This window comes from Eublepharis macularius, chromosome 3 (genome assembly GCF_028583425.1).
Source record: "Eublepharis macularius isolate TG4126 chromosome 3, MPM_Emac_v1.0, whole genome shotgun sequence".
Classification (NCBI taxonomy): Eukaryota; Metazoa; Chordata; class Lepidosauria; order Squamata; family Eublepharidae; genus Eublepharis; species Eublepharis macularius.
The window spans coordinates 170,341,495-170,356,762 of NC_072792.1; the positions used below are offsets into that span (position 1 = coordinate 170,341,495).

General features: G+C 43.7%; 1 protein-coding gene across 2 annotated transcripts in view; it reads right to left on the reverse strand.

Annotated features, from left to right (window-relative positions):
• Nucleotides 1-5,331: 5,331 nt before the first annotated feature.
• Nucleotides 5,332-15,268, reverse strand: part of LOC129325967 (putative N-acetylated-alpha-linked acidic dipeptidase) — a 35,578-nt gene continuing 25,641 nt past the window's right edge. For both annotated transcript variants that reach the window (XM_054973989.1, XM_054973988.1), the window contains 6 exons: nucleotides 13,904-13,986; nucleotides 11,921-12,011; nucleotides 11,241-11,505; nucleotides 10,092-10,173; nucleotides 7,262-7,354; nucleotides 5,332-5,935 (listed from right to left, as the gene is read on the reverse strand). In XM_054973989.1, coding sequence (XP_054829964.1) covers nucleotides 5,746-5,935; nucleotides 7,262-7,354; nucleotides 10,092-10,173; nucleotides 11,241-11,505; nucleotides 11,921-12,011; nucleotides 13,904-13,986 — 804 coding nt within the window. In that variant the 3' untranslated portion in view covers nucleotides 5,332-5,745. The remainder of the gene's footprint in view (nucleotides 5,936-7,261; nucleotides 7,355-10,091; nucleotides 10,174-11,240; nucleotides 11,506-11,920; nucleotides 12,012-13,903; nucleotides 13,987-15,268) is intronic.

The following is a 15,268-nucleotide window of genomic DNA, read 5'->3' on the forward strand; positions in this document are numbered from 1 at the left end:
TATGTTAACCTCACTGTGGGTTATGGATCTTTGGCACTTCTGTATCTGTGTTTCAAGGAATTAGGCAAAACCAAGTTTTCTCTGGCTGCTCTGCTTGCCTTTCCCATCTATGTGCTTGTAAATAAACAGATAAATACTAAAATAACACAAGCCAGTGATAGCCAGTGTGGTTTAGTGGTTAGAGTTTTAGGCTATGATCTGAGAGACCCAGGTTTGAATCCCTGCATGCCACAGAATCTCACTGGGTAATGTTGGGCCAATCATACACTTGGCCTACCTCACAAGGTTGTGAGAATAAAATGGAGAAAAGGAGTTGCTTTGGGTCACCGTTGAGGAGAAATCAACAATAAACAATAAACATAAATAAATAAAAATAAATAATAAAATAAAAATAAATGATTATTTTATAATAATAAAAATAAATAAGAACAACAATAATAAATAAAGCCTGCAATATTTTCTCCTCTCAAAGGACCCAAATTTGTTAAGTTTCCCGTACAACGTGGTATCTCTCAAGGGAGTATGGAGTATAAAAAAAGGAAAACAAATTGCGTCATTTGGTTGTAAAGTTGTCCCTGTCCATAGAGGTGTGGATATCTATGGTTCTGTTAACCTCACTGGAATTTGTCTGAGGATTGTAATTCTTGCCCTTATCTGCAGAATTTTACCTCTCTACCCCTGGGGAGGGGCTGTGGCTCAGTGGCAGAGCGTCTACTTCGCATGCATAAAGTGCCAGGTTCAATGCCTGGCATGAACAGGTAGCAGGTGATATGAAAAATTTCTACCTGAGACCCTGGAGAGCTGCTGTCAGTCAGCATAGACAAGACTGACCTTGATGGACCAAAAATCTGATTCAGTATAAGACAGTTTCACAAGTTTGTGTGTGTGTGTGTGATCCTTGCAAGCACAATTATACTGTTATTTTTTAAAATTAATTTTTAGTTTTGTACCAAACCATTGCAAGGAGCTGAAGTAGCAAAGTGGCTAAGAGGCTGAGTTGTGACACACAAGGTCCCCGCTTCAGATTCCTCCTTGCTGCAAACTGTCAGTGCTGTGCTAAACAGAATTATACCCTTCTAAATCCATTGGAGTCAGTGGGATTAGAAGGGTGTTACTGCTTCGGACTGCGCTGTGAGTGGCTTTAGGGACACCGTGTTCTCTCAAGCTCTGCCCCCCCCCCACTCCCCTCAGGACTGCTGAGAGTAAACATGGCCAAGATTTCCCCTGGTCATCCCCCCACCCTTCATAATCCCCATCATAAGCGTTGTGAGGAAAACAAATCACATGTTCTCTCAGCTGCATGGCTGATCAGGGGACCTGGAATTTTGTCCACCCAGTCCCATCTTATGCAGCTGATTCCATCTCCAGTATAGGGATGCTCATAATACAGACCTACTTTACAGGGCTGTTGTAAGGATTCCAGCAAGGTAATGTGTGTGAAGGGTTTTGAGTACACTGGTGTAATGACAGACTTTGCACACAAGGCCTAACCCTGGGCAATGAGTATCTTGCCAGTCTTGACTCCTGGAGGTTAATGGGATCATTGAAACAATGGGAATAAAATCTAACCCACTGATTAAGTAAGGTACTAGAGCAAGATCCAGGTCCAGTAGCATCTTAAAGACCAACTAGATTTCCAAGCTATGAGCTTCTAAGAGTCAAAGCTCCCATCATCAAAAATCTAGTTGTTTTTAAGGTGATACTTGATCCAGATCTTGCTCCTTGACTACAGACTAACATGGCTTCCAACCTCAAACTTGTTGGCAGAGTGGCAAATAACACAGCGGTAGTTACGCAGTACTGATTAAAGGTTAAAAAAAGTTAATTTAGGAACTACATATCTGATAGTAAAGGGGAGAGACAGATGATGTCTATCTAACTACATAGTAGAGAGTGTGGTGAGTGGTGGAGAGAGAAGAAGCAGGATATTGCCCTGTTTACCCCAATAGGAGACAAGACAAGGAAATGACCTTTAGGAGACGAGAGTTGCTGCCCTCGCAATCCTGTCTAATTGATCCTTGCTGCCCCCTGTATGGAAGCGTCTTCTTCTCCTCTTCTTCCTTATTGTTTCTTGTACATCAGACATTGCTATTTCCAACAAAACTTGGGTCAATACTGTTAATGTTCCCAGACTGGTTACAACATGGCAGCCTGGATGTGTCTCCTTGCTCTCTTCCATCTTCTGTTTTTAACAAGGGACATAAAGTCAACTCATTTATTCCTGGAGATGTAGATTTCAGGATTTCACAGAAGTTCATATACTCGGTTGTGTCCTCCGTGGCAGACATTCCCCCTAATCTCCTGGAGCCTCGCATGGTTTGATAATCATTGCAAGGGATTAGGTTTTGCATGCAAGAGCTGTCCTTACGTTGTGGGGGTTTGATTATGTACGTGTGTGTTTTTAACTCAAGGACATCTTGCGAAGCTGCCTTCAAAACACAGGCCGTCGGAGGCTTTCCTGCTCTGGCAAATCTCTCCTAAGGTACATTTGCCAGATGGAATTCCACCTCTGCAAACTGTAGCTGTGAAGATGTCTCGTTTTATGAGCGTTTCATCATCTTGGAGTTAGTGGGGCAAGAGATTTAAAGGGGCCGATGCCTCTAAAATCCTGGTGTTGTCAGGCATGGTTTTTAAGTTACCCTCATGCTGAATAACTCCTGGACTCCCAGTGTTGTTTGGAATGATGCATTCCTTGAAAACTAGGGATGGGCTCATAGCCAGAAATTTTCTCTTGGGGTTAGGGATAAAGATGCAAAGGGTGGGCACGGGAGGGGGTATCATAAGGCCATTTGAAACACAGAAGCCCATTAAAAGCTCCTGCGGTACACCCATTCAGGGCTCATTTCGAGGGGGAACATGCTGGAACGCAGTTCCGGCAGTTCCCCAAAGAGGTCACATGTCACTCAGCCATTTGGGGCCCGTTTCGGCCTGGATTGGGGACGAAACAGTCCGGATCGGGCCTCTGACAGGTGGTGGATCACTCTCCTGCTCAGCAGCGGCCTGATCCTAACCATTTTGGGCTCCTTTTCAGCCATTTTTCAGCCCCTTTTTGCCATTTTGGGCCCAATTTTGGCCCTGAATGGCCAGGTTTGGGTCTAAAACAGCCAGGATAGGTGATGTCAGGGGGTGTGGCATATGCAAATCAGTTATGCCAATGAGTTATGCTAATAAGTTCCTCCAGCTCTTTTTCTACGAAATGACCCCTGCACCCATTGATTCTAGTTTCATCTTCTCCCATATGTTCCGGCTTGGAAACTAAGATTACAAGGAGAGGCCCTCCTGACTGGCCCATCAGCTAAAAAAGCTCACCTGGTGGGTACATGAGAGAGAACCTTATCGGTTGCAATACCGGAAATATCGCACAGCATCCCTAGGGAAGTACTCCTGGCCCCTTTCCTATTCATCTTCAGGAGGCAGCTAAAGACATTTTTATGTAGAACTGCTTTTGAGCAATTTATTCATTTATTTTCATTTCATCTATTCCTCCTTCCCTTACTTTAAAATATAAAGAAAATGCCACCATTTGCGAGAGCAGGGGATGACACACGGAACAGCACCTCTGTGAGTCATCCCAGCTTGATGTCGGATCAGCTTTGATGATTTAACAAGTCAGAGGTCTTTTTTGCTCTAGTATGTTGGTTTAACATTTCAAGGGCTTGTGCTGTAAATAGTATACGTAGCTTAAGGACCTCCCAACCTATCCAACCATTCTGTTCATCTTCAGGGGCCCTCTTTTGGATGCCCCCCCCATCATCTGAGGATAGATGAGTGGCAACCTGAGAAAGGGCCTTCTTGGTTGTGGCACCAAAACTCTTGAACTCCCTCCCGGTGAGATTCATCTGTGTCTCTCTCTCGTCTTCCGTCAGTGAGAGAAGAATTTTGTTTTGTTTTGTCGCTTGCTAACTCTCATTGGCTCACCTCTCACTTTGTTTGTGCCTGTGTGATTATGTGTTTAAATGCTTTATTTAATTATTTTCGGTGTTTTAGATATATTTATCTGTATTGCAAACATTGTTTTGATTGCTCGCCACCTTGTGGACCCTAACTTGGATGGAAAGGCCGCATACAAATGTTTTAAATAAAATAAAATAACATTGTGGATGAACAAAACCTGTAGACTGTGATCTTGCAGAAAGAATTTTATTCTTTTTATGCTTTTAAAGGACTGTATGCTAGCATCTCTTTGCACCATGTACACCAGTACTCCAGAGAGGACAATAGAAGTAGTAAGGTGGGCAGGTCAGATTTCTCTGTGCCCTTTCTCTTGCCTGTTCTGCTGGTGCTTCTTTGTTTACCCAGAAAGCTAATCTCAAGGACTTCCTTCCAGCTGCCTTTTTCTTTTTCTTTGTGCTCATGCTCCCTCCTTCTTGCTGTCTCTGACCTCCACAAGAACAACGTGTGTTTTCAGAATTTCTACCCATCGTATATTTAGATAGATCACCTTTTCTATCTCAGTGCGGTTGTCTTTAACAATAAACAAGATCTATTCCTTTTTCTAAAGCAACAAGCCGTATGTGGACTTGATTCTAAAAGCAGCCTTCCCCTTTCGCTAGTACACAGCCAGCACCGGCTAACAATAAAAACAAGGACTACCATGGAAAGGAGAAAGTGTGATGTAGTGAATAGAGTACCAAATTAGACCTGGGGAGATCCAGGTTCAAATCCCTGCTAGCCTTAACGCTCACTAAGAAACCTTGGGCCAGCCGCTCTCTACCATCTAAGATACCTCACAGGATTGTTGTGTGGGTAAAACAGGAAAACCACAAGCTCCTTGGAGCCAAGTCTGATAAAAAAAAATGTGACTGGCAGCTAAAAGGAGGTGGGCTTACTTGGGCAAAGTAATCTGATGGCTTTGACAGCTTTCCCATTTCAGCTGCAGAAGACCTTGGTTTTTAAGGGTTTTTGTTTTTCATATCCCACAATGAGATCTCCAGTTTGGTGTGAGAGCCAGTCTGGGGTAGTGGTTAAGAGTGCCGGGACTCTAATCTAGAGAACTGGGTTTGATTCCCCACTCCTCCACTAGAAGCCAGCTGGGTGACCTTGGGTCAGTCACAGTTCTTCCAGAGCTCTCTCAGCCCCACCCACCTCACAGGGTGTTTGTTGTGAGGATAATAATAACATACTTCGTAAACCGCTCTGAGTGGATGTTAAGTTGTCCTGAAGGGCAGTATATAAATCAAATGTTGTTGTTGTTAGTAACTTCCCAGTGGGGCAAATATCAAAGTTCCATAGCTGTCCCATCCATAGATATTTATTAATTTTTTTAAGTTTGTAAGAATGCACACAAGTCCTAACAAATTTGGGGTGCACACCTGTAATAAAAAGACAGGATTAAAAGATTTTAAAAAGTAGGTTTAATCCTGTGCAAAGTCTCATGTAACTTCCATTGTTCTTAAGAGAAAAGTGAATACCAAAAAAGAACTCTTTAATTATTCACACCAGCCTGAGTTCATAGTCAAGATCGTTCTTTCATGGTTAACTGTATTTGATCTCCTCCTCGGGTTGTCATCCAAACCAGTGCCTTGATTGCAGAGGGAATGAATTCCACTGATACAGACAGTAATGGAGAAGAATGCTTACCTTCCGTCTCCTCAGAGGATCTGAAGATCATTAGCAAGAGCATGTTGATGAATCTTAATTCCTTCAAAGTCAGAAGGCATATGAGGATAATTTCTAGGGTCACCAGACTCCACCCTAAACAGGGTTTCATAGAGTCAAACCACCTTCTTCTAGCCTCGAGTATTTTCATGCCGGTTCTCTCAGAGTCCCAGCTGCTGCTTGCACTGTGTAGGCCGCAATGGAAATCTGCCTCTTCACTTCCCGCCAGGCCTCGCGTTGGTCTGCCCGACTGCCGATATCAAACAAGGCATCATAGATTCCTGGAAATGATACTCCAGCATACTTATTGTGGCGGTTGGGAGCAAAGATAACGTGTCTGAGGAGGGGGGGGAAGAACAGCAACAAATAGCTGTCAGAGAAACATATTAAAGTTCATGATAACAAGCTTGGAGCATTGGCAACATTAACGGCCTTCCAGCCCTTTTGAGGATGACGGATTTCATCTTTCCCTGGATCTCTTTTGTTCATCCCTTCTGTATGTGCCTCACACTCGTCTCTTTCTGGTCTGGAATGAAACTGGCTGGGTCTCACCCAAAACAGTGATGCCGAGGAATGGGGAGTACCAACCACCCGTGCCTCCTTTTCCATCTGTATTCCTTCAGTTGGAGCCGTGAACGATTCTGTCTCACATGAAGCTGCCTTAGACCAAGTCAAACCATTGGTCCATCAAGGTCAGTATTGCCTACTCTAACCGGCAACAGCTCTCCAGTGTCGTCTCAGGTGGGGGTCTTTCACATCACCCACTATCTAAGACCCTTTTCAGTGGAGACGCCTGGACTGATCTCAGGACCTTTTATGTGCAAAGCAGATGTTCTACCCTTGAGATTTCATAATATTTGTAGAACAGCCCTGAAAACACACCCCATGATCTAAGCTACTCATTGTATCTTACACAACAAGCTTTTCTGATACAATACTCTATTTGGGGTAACTAGTGACACCGAGACCAAACGTGCTAACTGAATAGTAGATTGTCCTTTTTACCCATCCAGGAAGTAGAAGGAATGTCCAACGTAGAACTAGTTGGGAGAAAACAGCTAAAGTTCTCGAACCATAATCACAAATCTGACTATTTTTGTAAGCCCCTTCCATTAAAAGAGGCTTTTTTCAACAGAGAAGATATAATATATCAGCAGTGGGACATCTGTTTTAGGTTCCTGCTGTCTCAGGTTAGGGGATAGATTTCCATGCAAATTCACAGACAGGTATGTTGAAAATGCAGGTTGTATGAATCCAGGCTGGGCTTGCTTTTTCAACCAATCACATATCATGGGAGCAAGCGCGACTTGCCCTCTCAATATGCAGAGTTGCCATTTTGTGCACTTCGGGCAATGTACATTTTTTTTTTCCTGTGCACATACATCTTTGGTAAATGTAAACCCATGCTCCCCAAAACCCAGCGTTCTCATAACTCAGATGTCATGTTATACTAAAAACTATCCATACTGGATTCAATGATGGTGCTAGTATCAGGGACACAGTTTGAAGCCACACTCAGTGACGCAACTGAGAATTTCTCTAGATGCACTGCTCTGACAAATGGAATCCAGTTCTGTTTTAAATAGAAACAAATGAGCAAAGAAAAATTAAGGACTTTAAAAGCAGTTCAAAGTTTAAAAGAGTTTTCATGATATTCCCTTACCTATAAAATGGTGTGCCAGGTAAACCAAGAGGATCAATAAATGCTCTTTCCAAAAACATCAGCTGGTCGTTGCAAGATCTCACTGCAAGTGGGCTGAAAATTAGACCATAGAGACAAATGTTATTGCTATACAAACACAGTCATATGCTAACTCAGTGTGGTGTAGAGTATCTGGGCAACCCAGGTTTGAATCTCTACTCTGCCACAGAAACTTGCTGGACGAACTTGGGCCGGTTGCTTTCTGTCTCAGCCTAACCAATCTAATTGCATTGTTGTGAGGGTTCAAATGCAGGGTCATTTTGTGAGTTGGAGGAATTGGCACTCGAAACACAGCAAGAGGGGGTAGCTAACTCCACCAAGTCCACCAATGTATACCAGGATTGTTCTTTTAGAGAACTCTCTGAAAGGACCAGGCAGGAGTTCAATGGGAATGGTTTTATTAAAGGAGCAGCAAGAGCAAACACACAGGAAATCACACATCACATACACACAGAGCTAACTAGAAAATAGGGAGGAAGAGGGAGAGGAGTACTGGGTTGGGCGATAGTTACCAATCTAGGAGATAGAGGACATAGTGGCTGAGCAACCAGCGCTTTGTGGCAAGGAGGAGAAGGCTCTGACACACATCTGAGGGTATGCATAGGCTCCCAAGATCACACACTACACACACACTGAGAACATGGCAGGGCAGTCCAATTATACTGTGGAATATATGCTGAGGCAGGATGGTGTCTTCTGCACCCGAAACAATGACTTAATGTTTGTCTCCAGAGGTGAGACAATAAACTAGGAGAGGCTTGATTATACCTTCCTTGGTGTTATTAAAGATAAGGAAAGTGATTATGACCTGCAATCTTTGGATAGGAAGAGTAATCATGTCCCTGAGTAGCCTTGATTAGTAATAATAATAATAATGAAATTCAATTAATATTCCGCCCTTCAGGATGATTTAACACTCGAAGTATGTTATCATTATCCCAACAAGAACAATCACCCTGTGAGGTGAGGGGGGCTAAGTGAGCTCCTAGAAGCTGTGACTGACCCAAGGTCATCCAGCTGCCTACAAGTGGAGGAGTGGGGAATCAAACTCAGTTCTCCAAATTAGAGTCCTGCACTCTTAACCACTACACCAAACTGGCTCTTAGAAAGGTGTGGATGAGATTAACTCAGGAACTCCTGGAAGACTGCTTTTGTCTTCCATCTTTGCACATCTCCAGGGTGTGGGGCAGCTAGCCAGTCTTGCCTCATGACTCACACTTCAGTGATTTTCCAACTCCAGCAGGGTCAGGGTCCATTCTGCCTGGCCTGGCAATGTTTTTGTGCTTGAAGCACATGAGGAGAAGGGTTTATGATACAGCCATATTCATAAACTTCCCTAGTAGCATGAGGGTAGGGTTTGATTGCTAACAATATAAGCTGTTTTGGGTCCCCCTTGGGGAGAAAAGCAGGGTATAAATGAAGGACATAAATAAATAAATGAACAAAACTAAATAGATGGAGAAATATATGTGAGTTGTACATAGGCCACTGAAACAATCTTCCCTGACTCCTGCTGTATTCCAGATGTCCTCATTCATTCATTACATTTAGATACGTATTGATTAGCATGTCTATTACATTTTTTATCCCGCCTTTTCTGTAAGGGGCTCAGTGTGTCCCTTTCATTTTCCCCTTCTCTATTTTACCCTAAACATCCTAGTGTGATAAAGTTGCAAGACAGTGTGGCTCAAGGTCTCACAGTGAGTTTTATGGATGGAGTTGAGATTTGAACCCAACACTCTAGCCCCTGCCCCACTTGCCAAAATTTTGCCCTGTATGGTTTCTCATTAAAAACAAAAAACAATATTAGTTAACATAATAAAACTATGTGAGTCCTAAAATCATCATAGACAGTTTAAAATGGATACAACAGCACAAAAAGCATAAAGCAGCAGAGACATAATATATAAAAAGCATGAAAAGCTCACAGCAGTGTAACATGACAAACCAAAGCATAAAAGACATTGGTCAACAGCAAAAGATTAGATAAACTAGTGATGGGGGTCTTAAATAAGCTAATTAGAAATGCCTAGGAAAAGAATAAGGTTTTGGCCTGGAGCCTGCACATTAACTCGCAAGGTGGAGCTTTGGAGAGGAGAATTTATTTATTTACTTTCTTTCTTTTGTCTCCCTGATGGAAATCCAAAGTGGCTTACAACCTTCTCCTCTGCTCCATTTTATCCTCACGAGAACTTTGTGGGGTAGGTTAGGCTGAGAGTGCACCTGACCCAAGGTCGCCCAGCCAGCTTCCATGCCAGAATGAGGATTCAAACCTGGGTCTTCCAGATCCCAGTCTGACATTCTAACCACTATGCCACACTGGCTCTGTGAAATGGCATTCCACATTTTAACTGTCAAAACTGAAACGTGGCTGGCCCTCATGGCTGCCAAACGCACTTAAACCATCAATTAGTAAAAGAAATATAAAAGTAAACACATGGTTGCCAGCTCAAGGGGCTGGCTCATATTACCTTGTGCAGATAGCATACAGTGTTATCACCAACATTTGAAGAGGAGGGAGCAGGATTGCACCCTGCAGGCTTGCTTTCAAACAGATGGTTTCCATAGGTGCTGCCCTTTGGTGACCACCTGAACATAACCACCCTTAAAGGCCCTTCAGTCTTTAGAAATAGTCCCTGGGAGGTGAGGAGCAGAGCTGCTCCAGAGGAATGATCTCAGCCTGTTGAGGCGTGGCTATCTTTCACATTCATTTATCAATCAGATAAGGACTGAGAAAGGGTTATGTGCAACGGGTGAATGGTGCGGCTGGGCCAAAACATAGCAGACCTACTTTCTGGTATCCAGTAGCTGCAGTCTTCTGTGAAAGTCATTGGCAGCTTCTGAAAAATTCTTCACCGCAGACAAAAGAGGTTCTGCAAAAATGAGGATATGCGCTTAACACCAGAGTCTCTGTACCTCTTGTTTCTAAGACCACAACATCCACATGGGTAGAGGATGCAAGCTCAGGTTAATCGCTCATATCTGTTGCCACAGGAGGGATTTCAAAGAAGCACAAACACCCTCAAAAACTAGCGAGGAATCAGCAGGTGGTGACTGTTGGGCCAAATCCAGAAACAAAGAGGCACGGCTCATTTTGAGCGGGAACGCACAGGAACGCAGTTCTGGCAGTTCCCCAAAGAGGTCACCTGTCAGGTGGTCCCACCCACCTGACTCTCAGCCATTTTGGGCCCATTTTGGCCTGGATTGGGGTCGAAACAGCCCGGATTGGGCCTTTGATGGTGGCGGATCACTCTCCCGCTCAGCAGCAGCCCAATCCTGACCATTTTGGGCCCCTTTTCAGCCATTTTCAGCCCCTTTTTGCCATTTTGGGCCCAATTTCAGCCCTGAATGGCCAGGATTGGGTCCAAAACAGCCAGGATAGGTGATGTCACAGGGTGTGGCATATGCAAATCAGTTATGCTAATGACACATTTCCGGTGATGGCAAGGGGCATGGCATATGCTAATGAGTTATGCTAATGAGTTCCTTTAGCTCTTTTCCTACAAAATAACCCCTGCTTAAAATGGTCCTCTGGCACCAGAACACATGAAGTTGCCTTATACTTAGTCAGACCACTAGTCCCTCTAGCCAGAATGGTCTACTGTGACGAGCAGCCCTTCTCCAGAGTTTCAAGTGGAAGTTTTCCCCCAGCCTGGCTTCCTGTGATCCTTTAAATAAAAATTGAATCTGGGATTGTCTGCACAAAGCATGCCCCTAAGTGCATTGTTGACCAGGGGTTTTCTCAATAGTCCTAGCAGAAAATCACCGTTGCAGTGTTGGCCTAGGAGAGCACATTCCTTCTGGCCCAAACATGATCTGAATAGCAGGTGCACAACTTTGTTCGTGAGAGTCAGAATGGAATGTTTACTTTTCAAAGCGGCTCTTTAGGTGCCTCCCGCTTCATTCTTTGAGACCTGCCAGCACATCCAGTGATACATACCCAATGATACACTGTATGCTGCCAGTTCAGTTGGATGTTTCTGTGTCATGTTGTAAATAACACGAGCATAGCTCTTTAATGCCTCTGCGTAATCCTGGCAGTTGAAAGGAAGGACGAGGGAGTCAGCCAGCTCGAAAACCAGTCCTCCCCGAACTTGTGCCACAGCCTGGTGGTTCTTAAAAGTGGGGTCATAAAACTGTTTTACAATCTCATAGGTCTCATAGACACTATGATAAACTGGGTAGCTGCTGAATTTGTCCACTTTCTGAAAAAAGAAACACAACAAGTGAACTGGGAGTTTCCTCGGATTTGTAGAACTCTTAAGCATAGCCGTAGGCTACAATAGGCTGAATTTTTTGAACCACTTATAGCCACCAGGTTTTCTTTGATTTCCAGTTGTTTGGCACCACCATCTGGTGTTCAAGGATACACTGCCTCTGAAAATGGCAGCTTCATCCATGCCCCATTCCTTAGCTTTTTTTTTAATTTACAAAGTATTGTATGCCACCTGTCTTCCCAATTTGGACCACCACGGTGGCTAACCATCACAACAAAACATTATAAAAAATTATCATAAAAACAATTAAAACCAAAACTAAAAGTCACATTAAAAGCACATGAAACAGTAATGAAGGTAGGTTGGCAAAAGGGATACAACTGATTTTTTTAAAAAGGCTTACCCAATTTTTAGTGTAACGAGCTCTGCCAGATGCAATGCCCAGTCTCTGGAAAAAGACTTCAAAGTCATTGCCAGAGCCGAGCTTGTTGATCCTTTTGAGAGGGAAAAAGAAGTGGAAATGGGCTGTGTAAAAAGTTGGTGTTGTTTCATCATGTTAAAGCAATACAGTACCATTACTGGCCCTGATCCACAAGGCCCTATCAAGTGTGTAGTCAGGGTAATATTTCTGTGGATTTCAATAGAGGGAGATTTTCAGCTGCAGCTGCAGCTGCAGCTGCAGCTGAGCATACTTTTCATGTGCACATGATGTAGACATTTCAGATTTCAGTAAGGGAAGAGCAACAAAATATTATTGGGGGACACAGCAAGCTTCAGAAATTCACTGTGGTATATGTTCTAGATTAAATAGCTTTTTTAAAATAAAAGGAGCTGTTCCTTTGACAGGCATACCAAAGGCCTGTTGATCGCTTTCTAATAATGGCCACTGAGGGCCAAGCTGCACGCTACATGTAGCCGCGTGTGTCTTCTCTCCGCCGTGTTCTTTTTTTGAACTGAAAGCTGCCTCCAAGCTTGTGAGTTGCATTAGCAGAATGGTCTTTCCTGCTCCAGATCGACTTGTTTTTCAGCTTGTGAGGAAAAAGACCAAAGCTGTGAGCCCAATGATAGCTTTGGTGGGAGACTGAGTGGGAAAATCTCTGGAATGGAAAGGGTGAAGTGGCCCCTACTCTCCTTGCCCCACCATTGTGCCCTTTGTTCATATCCAAAGCCTAGTAAGCTGCTTTAGGTTAAATGAAATGAGAAGTCTGAGAAAAGAAGCATGCTGCTGCATATAGTGGCCTTTAGAGGACATACTGGCAATTTGCAGCATAATCACATACGGACAGGAACACAAAGTGGGGGCAACCCTATTCCCTGTTATAGTAAAGAATATGGAATGGCCTGCCTGAGGTAGTCAGGAAAGCTCCCACTCTCCTGGCTTTCCGCAAACTATGCAAAACTGAATTATTCAGGAGGGCTTTCTACTCAGATTACAGGACTGTGTCATAAGAAATAGCTCAGTGAGATACCTTGGTAAGGGAATTTCCATGCTGCTAAATATGCCACGGAAATTAGTTATGCTTTGATGCAGATAGATTTCATCTCTGTGCTTGAATGTATGTTTATTTAAAATTTTCTGCTACCATTCCCTGTTGTGACTGTTTCCCAAAATTGTTGTTCATTATTGTCCTTTGCTCAGTGAATGTCCTCCTAGCTATCAATTATATTGTATTTTCACCCATACTGTGTAATCTGCCTTGGATCTCAGTGAGATCCAAAAAAATGCATAAATAAAATAATACTCAGAATGCCCAGACACTGCTGGGGGGCATTATATTTCTCTCTGCGCTAGAACTAGATTGTGTATGTGTTATTGTCTTATTGAATGGGATGTCTCTCTTTGTCAAAACTGAAAGATTCTCCTCCTGCTCTTCCTGTGCCCTTTGTGTTTTCTATCTCCTCATGGTCTTGCAAGAAGCAGGATGCATCCACAGGTCTCCCCCCTGCAGAAGCATGGTATCATACCTCCATGCACATGCAGCCGGATTAGCTGGCAACTTGTAACAAGGAAAAATATCCTTTATATTAGGCTTCTTTCTCCTTTCTGCTACCAAAAGAATGTGAATGTGAAATATCATTTTACAATATACTTATCTGGAAACATTGTTTACTGCACATTATTCCATGCTTTCCTGACTGTGCAAACTCTACTATACTAACTAACAAATATACTCAGTACTCCCCCACCTCCCTAAATGGCATTCTTGATGCAAGACTAAAGCTGCAGATTTCCGCTCTCTTTTCTGCACGCCATGGGACTCATTTTGCAGAGAATGCTTGCAGTAGCTGTTAAGCTTCAAGGCCAGTTTTTGTGACAGAGCAGCAGGTATGAGAAGGAACTCCCATCTCTGCTAATAGTATTAATTTTTCCCACTTCAGTACTTACCAGGGGACATTCTTCCATGGGTTTTTCTTCAACCAGCTTTCATAAAGAGACCTGCCTTCAAACCCTTCATCAGGGCTTGGTATCTAAGGGAGACACAATTCATTTTGTGTATGTGAAACAGGAAGAGATCGGCAGCTTCCTACTCCCCAGTGCCTCATGTCACACTAGAGACAGGTGGGAGACGGGGTAACATGATGCAAGTGGGCACCATTTGATATGTAGATGGTATCTTGCAAGGATAGGGAAAGCAAAGGCAGGTGGGGGTTATCATGGCAGAGTGCTCTAGTGCTCCCTTGGAATCTCTGGTGGGGTGCAGAATCTTATCATCATCCTCTCTGTTCCTTGAACATACTATTTGTGGCTACTAATGGGACTTGAGCAGCCGCCAAACGGAAGTCACTTGCCAAAATTCTCGTCGAGTCCAAGCCTTGCAAGGACACATTCAGAAAGGGAGAAGAGAAGCCAGCTGGTAGCTGATCTCCTACCCCAACTAGGATGTACAGAGAAGCTGGGGGTGGGGAGGAGGGAACAAAAACCAATTCGCAGTTGATCTCCCCTGGTCACCATGCTGCTTCTGTCCTACCCAGCCTGAAGATAATTTCAGGGAGGTAGCCATGTTGGTCTGCAGTAGAACAACAGGATTGGAGTCCAGTGGCACCTTAGAGACCAGCAAGATTTTCAGGGTAGAATCTTTCAAGAGTCAAAGCTCACTTCTTCAGATATTCTGAAAAAGGAAACTTTGAATCTGAAAAGCATATACCCAGAAAATTTTATTGGTCTCTAAGGTGCCACTAATCTCAAATCCTGCAGTTCTCCCCTAAGTTTTGGTTTGTGAGCTCCCCCGCTCCCCCTTTTTGCTGGGTTCCTGCAATAGGAAGTGTGAGAGCAGAAGCTGATTGGGGGGAACTATTCATATTCTGATTCTTCCCCATTCCACCCTGTGCAGGCTTTTCTGTGTGTCCCACCATTGCAAGAAGACAATGAGAAGGTTTAGGGGAAGAACAGAAGCTCTCAGCTGATTCCCCCATCAGCGGAAAGTCTGCCTCTGTTTTCCACCCCAAAATGTCCCTGCCAGGCTTGAATACAATGAGGAGTTTCCCATTCCTGATGAATAGCTCACCAATAGATTAGCTCCCTGATCACAACTGGCAATCCTAACGTGAACTGACCCAGCACGTGTCCAAGCATCCCTTAGAAAAGGGACTGCTTGTAGTGTATACTGCCCTTCCCCAATTGGGTTCTCCTGGCTGTGGGCCAGACTTCCTCTCTGTTAAATGTTAACAATAATCTTAAATGTGCAACAAGTATCTTACCCAACAGACAATTATGTCGGCTGAGACCAGGAATAATTAAGCTTCCTTCTAT